General features: G+C 67.3%; 1 protein-coding gene across 1 annotated transcript; it reads right to left on the bottom strand.

Annotated features, from left to right (window-relative positions):
• Positions 1-1,959: 1,959 nt before the first annotated feature.
• Positions 1,960-2,685, bottom strand: LOC121879188 (leucine-rich repeat extensin-like protein 3). Its single transcript, XM_042385782.1, has one exon. The coding sequence runs from the start codon at positions 2,683-2,685 to the stop codon at positions 1,960-1,962; it is 726 nt and encodes a 241-aa protein (XP_042241716.1).
• Positions 2,686-5,438: the final 2,753 nt, after the last annotated feature.

Here is a 5,438-nt window from a genome sequence, read left to right as displayed (position 1 = left end):
ACGCCCACGCACTGTTCAGGCACTGGAGGGTGACACCAGGGTGGCGTGCAGCCGTGGTGACACCAGGGTGGTGGTGCCATGGGCTCACTTTGTGGCACGTGCGTAGTCGTGTGGTGATTAACAATTAGGCGGCGGTGAAAATATGGGCACCTGCGGCGTGTAGCCGGTGACACCAGGCGGCGTGTGTGGCGCCATGGGGTTCAGGTGGCGTGTGGCAGCCATGATAATCTGGCGGCGTGCAGTCAATGAGGACACCAGGCGGCGTGCGGAAACATGGGGGGCAACCTGGTGGCAGAAATGATGCGACACCAGGCGGCGTGCGTGCGGCGCTACGTGGGCACCTGGGCGGCGTAATGGAGTGATTAACACAGGCGGCGTGCAGTCGGTGGCGACACCCAGGTGGCGTGTGGTGGTGCTGGCGGGGTTACCAGGGGTGATGGAAATGTGGTGTGACACTCAGGCAGGCCATGGTGATACCAGGCGGTGCGGCGCCATGGGGCACCTGGTGCAGGTGAAATTGAGTGACACCAGGTGGCGTGCGTGCGGTGGCACATGGGGGCTACACCTGCGGCGCAGTGAAATGATGTTTTTATCACCAGTGGCGTGAAATGCATGACCAGGCGGCGTGCGGCGCATGTGGTCACCAGGCGACGTGCAAATGCGGCGTGACACCAGGTGGCGTGCGGCGCCATGTGTTCCGGCGGCGCAAAATGCGGCGATCTGCGGCGTGGCGCTGGCGGCGAAATGCGGCGATTCAGGCGGCGTGCGGTGGTCATGTGGGCACCTGCGTGAAATGCGGCGAACACCAGGCTGCGTGCACACATGCGCGCAGTCTGGCACACCAGGCGGCATGAAATGTGGTGACACCAGGCGGCGTGCGTGGTGCCATGGGGCACCTGCGGCGTGTAGCCTGCGACACCAGGTGGCGTGCGTGTGGCACCATGGAAACCAGGCGTGCGAAGCGGCGACACAGTGGCGTGACATGTGGCACCAGGCGGCGTGCAAGGTGGCATCACTCAGGCGGCGTGTGCGTGGCGCTGGCTGGGGCAATCTGGCGGCAGTCTGGCGCCACTCAGGCGGCGTGCACCGTGGCGGCGTGCGTGCGTGAGCCATGCGATAACACCGGCGGCGTGCAGTCTGGCGACACCAGGCGGCGTGCAAACGTGGCGACACCAGGCGGCAGTGCGTGGCGCTACGATGGGAACCAAGCGGCGTGAAGTCTGGCGGCGGCGTGCGTGGCACCATGGGGGCACCAGGGTGGCGCAAACGTGGTGATTTTCAGGCGGGTGTGTGATCATGTGGGCAACTGCGCATCAATCACAGGCGGCGTGCGGCGCCAGGGTTAACCTTGTCGGCATCAAATGAGCGCGATCACCAGGCGTCCGTGGCGTGAGCACCAGGTGGCGTGAAATGATGCGACACCAGGCGGCGTGCGGCGCTGGGCAACCTGCGGCGTGTCGCGACGTGCAAAATGTAATCCAGGTGGTGGCGCATGGGGTTACCAGGCGACGTGGCGACACCCGTGGTGCCATGAAGCCCTGGCGGTGCGTAAAATGCGTGGGCGACACCAGGGTGCAGTGGCGACGATGGCAACCTATGGCGCGTGAAATGGTGGCGACACCAGGCGGCGTGCGTGGCGCCATGGGGACACCTGCGGCGCAGTCTGGCGACACCAGGCGTGGCGCCAATGGCACGATATATAGGTGGTGCGTGCATGGGGCACCAGGTGGCGCAGTGACACCAGGCGGCGTGGGCGATGATGGTAACCAGGCGGCGTGCAGGCCGGTGGCGGACCAGGCGGCGGTGGCGCCATGGGCACTCTGGCGGTGTGAATCTGGCGATTACCAGGCGGCGTGCGTGCGGCCATGTGGGCACCTGGCGGCGCAGTCTGGCGTGACACCAGGCGGCGTGCGGTGACACATGGGGGCACTGGTGAAATGGGAGTGTGACACTGCGGCGCTACATGGTGACACTAATGGCAGGGTGGCCACCAGGTGGCGTGCGCGCTGGTGCGTGAAATGTGGCGATTGACCAGGGTGGCGTGCGGTGGCGCTCTGAGGCACTTGGCGGTGTGTGGAGGCGACACCAGGTGTGGCCATGATGGGCACCAGGTGCAGAAATGTGCGGACACCAGGCGGCGTGCGTGGCGCCATGATGGGAACCTGGCGGCGTGAAATGCGGTGACACCACAGGCGGCGGCGCATGTGGGCACCTGGCGGCGTGTAAATGCGGCGACACCAGGTGCCGTGCGGCGCCGCGATGGGCACTTTGCGGTGCGAAATGCGGCGACACCAGGCGGCGTGGCGCTGGTGGCACCTGGCGTAGTGACACTGAGGCAGTGCAGTCGTGGCAATATCGCGTGCGGCGCCCTGATGGCACCTGGCGGCGTACGGTGGCGACACCAGGCGGCGGCGTCATGGCGAGCACCGTGGCGTGACACCAGCGGCGTGGCATGGCACCAGGCGTGTGTGCGGCGTTACGTGGCACCAGGTGGCGTGCGTGGCGCCATGATGGCACAGGCGGCGTGCGTGAAATGTATGACGCAGTCGTGGTGACACCAGGCGGCGTGCGTGGTGCCATGAGGCACCATGGCGGCGTAATGGGCGACACCACAGGCGGCGTGCGGTGCGGTTGCCCTGGCGCCACGTGCACGGTGGCGACAACCAGGGTATCCGGTGGCGTCATTGGCGGCGTGAAATGCGGCGATCACCAGGCAGCCTGTGGCGACACCAGGCGGCGTGCGTGCGTACCGTGTATAGCACCAGGCGGCGTCGTGCATTCAGGCGGCGTGGCGCCATGGCACCAGGCGGCGAAACGTGGCGTGACACTGGCGCATCTGGTGGCGTGCCATGTGGTGCGGTGCGCAGCGGTGGCGATACCAGGGTGGCGCCATGGCGATGACCAGGCGGCGTGCGTGGCGCTGAGGACACCTGGCGGCGTGCGAAATGCGGCGACACCCAGGGCGTGCGCGTGGTGCGATAAGCACCAGGCGGCGTGGTGCGTGGCGCCATGAGGAACCACAGGCGGCGTGCGTGGCATGGGCACTCAGGCGGCGTGTAATGCGGTGATCACCAGGTGGCGTGCAATGCGGCGACACCCCAGGCGGCGTGCGTGGCGCTGGATGGGCACCAGGTGGTGAAATGGACACTCAGGCGGTGCGTGCGGCGACTCTGGCGGCAACTGGCGGGAAATGGTGGCAACACAGGCGGCGGAGTGGCCACGAAGGCAATCCAGGCGGCGTACCGTGGTGAATCAGGGCGGCGTGTGGCCGGGCTGGGCACCAGGTGGCGTGCAGACCGTGGCGATTTACCAGGCGGCGTGCGTGGCGCCATGGGGGGCACACGGCGCGTGAAATGCGGCGACACCAGGCAGTGGCGCCATGGGGCACCAGGTGCAGGCCGAGGCGATCACCAGGGCGGCGTAATGCCATGATGACACCAGGGCGGCGTGCAGCCGGCGACACCAGGCGGCGTGCGTGGCGCCATGATGGCACCTGGCGGCGCGTGTGAACGTATGACCAGGCGGCGTGTGCGGCATTACGATGATCACCCAGGGGCGGCGTAAATGCGGCGACACCAGGCGGCGTGCGTGCGTGGCGCTACGACATCAGGCGAAATGTGGCGATACCAGGCGGCGTGCGTGTGCGTGGCGCTAGAGGGCACTTTGGCGGGTAAATGTGGCGATTGACCAGGCGGCGTGCGTGGCAGGCGGCGTGCGTGCGGCACCAGGGCGGGGCCATGGTGATCAGGCGGCGTAACTGTGGCGGCGTGTGTGGCACCATGGGGCACCAGGGTGCGTACGGTGGCGACACCAGGGGTGGCGTGCGGCGGCACATAAATAGGCGGCGTGTACTGTGGCGACAAGGCGGCGTGCGGCGCCATGGGCATTTGCGTGTATCGTGGCGAAATCAGGCGGCGTGCGGTGGCGCCATGGGCCCAGGCGGCGTGTACCGTGGCGACACCAGGCGGCGGAACCGTGGGCACCAGGTGGCGTGCGTAGCCGTGGCGATTGATGGCGGTGCGGCAATGGTGTTACCAGGGCGGTGCGTGCATTGTGGCGACACCAGGCGGCGTGAACCGTGTGGGCAATTGCGGCGAATGTGCGATTTACCAGACGGGTGGCGCCATGTGGCACTTGCGGCGTGCGAACTGTGGCGACACCAGGCGGCGTGCGTGGCACCATGGGGGCAATGCGGCGTAATGAGGTGACAATCGACGGTGGCACTCGGGGTACCGTCATGACACTCAGGTGGTGCGTGGTCAACTGTGGGCACCAGGCGGCGTAAATGCGGGCACCAGGTGGCGTGCGTGGCGCCACGGGGCATCTGGCGTGCGTAACCGTGGCGATCCAGGCGGCGTGCGGCGCCGGGCACCAGGCGGCGTGCGGAAATGGGGTGACACCAGGCGGCGTGCGTGGCACCATGGGGCACCAGGTGACGCAGGCCGGTGACAATTGTGTGCGGCGCTATGCGGCATTTGCGGTGTAGCTGTGGCATTCCAGGCGGCGTGCGGCACCATGGGGGCACCAGGCGGCGTGCAGGCTGTGGCATTTACAGGCGGCGTGGCAACCATGGGGGTTCGGTGTAAATGTGGTGACACTCAGGCGGGTGCGTGCGTGGCACCATGGGGGCACCAGGTGGCGTAAATGCGGCATTGACCAGGCCGTGCGTGCGGCGCCATGGGCACCAGGCGGCGCAGCCGTGGCGACTGCGGCGTGCGTGGCAACTAGGGCACCAGGCGGCGTGCGGTGATTAACGGCGGCGTGCGGCACCATGGTATTGCGCACGATGCGGCGACACCAGGCGGCACCAGGCTGCGTATCGGCGATACCAGGCGGTGCGTGCGGCACCAGGCGACGCAAAATGCGGCGATAATTCAGGTGGCGTGCGTGCGGCACCAATCGGTTGCGTATCGTATGACACCAGGGTGCGTGCGTGCGTGCGGCACCATGGGGCACCAGGGCGGCGTGTAATGTGGCGACACCAGGCTGGTGCGTGCGGCGCCATGTAATATCTGGCGGCAGGTGACACCAGGTGGCGTGTGCGACCATGGGCACCAGGTGACGTGGTAGGCGACACCAGGTGGTGCGGCGCCATGTATACCAGGTGGCGTGCGTACCGTGGTGACACCAGGTGGCGTGTGCGTGGCACCTGGCGGCACCAGGCGGCGTGTAAATGGGCGATTCAGGCGTGCGGCACTCATGGGGACACTGCGGCGTGATCTGCGGCGTGCGGCGTCTGGCGGGGCACATGAGTGCGGTGCGTAATGTGGCGACACCAGGGTGGCGTACTGCGGCGGACACCAGGTGCGGCACCATGATCAGGCGCGGACCGTGGCGAGGCGGCAGGGCGGTGAATGCGGCGACACCAGGCGGCACATGGGCTTCGCGGTGACATGTGGCATATCAGGCGTGGTGTGGCACCGTGGTAACGTGGCGAC

Source organism: Homarus americanus, unplaced genomic scaffold (genome assembly GCF_018991925.1).
Source record: "Homarus americanus isolate GMGI-L3 unplaced genomic scaffold, GMGI_Hamer_2.0 scaffold9065, whole genome shotgun sequence".
NCBI lineage: Eukaryota > Metazoa > Arthropoda > Malacostraca > Decapoda > Nephropidae > Homarus > Homarus americanus.
The sequence above is the reverse complement of the archived record's forward strand: the minus strand, read 5'-3'. Positions and strand labels throughout refer to the sequence as shown.

Coding starts and splice junctions, on each gene's coding strand:
- LOC121879188 (XM_042385782.1), bottom strand. CDS start 2,685: ATGACGCCACCGGATACCCTGGTTGTCGCCACCGTGCACGTGGCGCCA.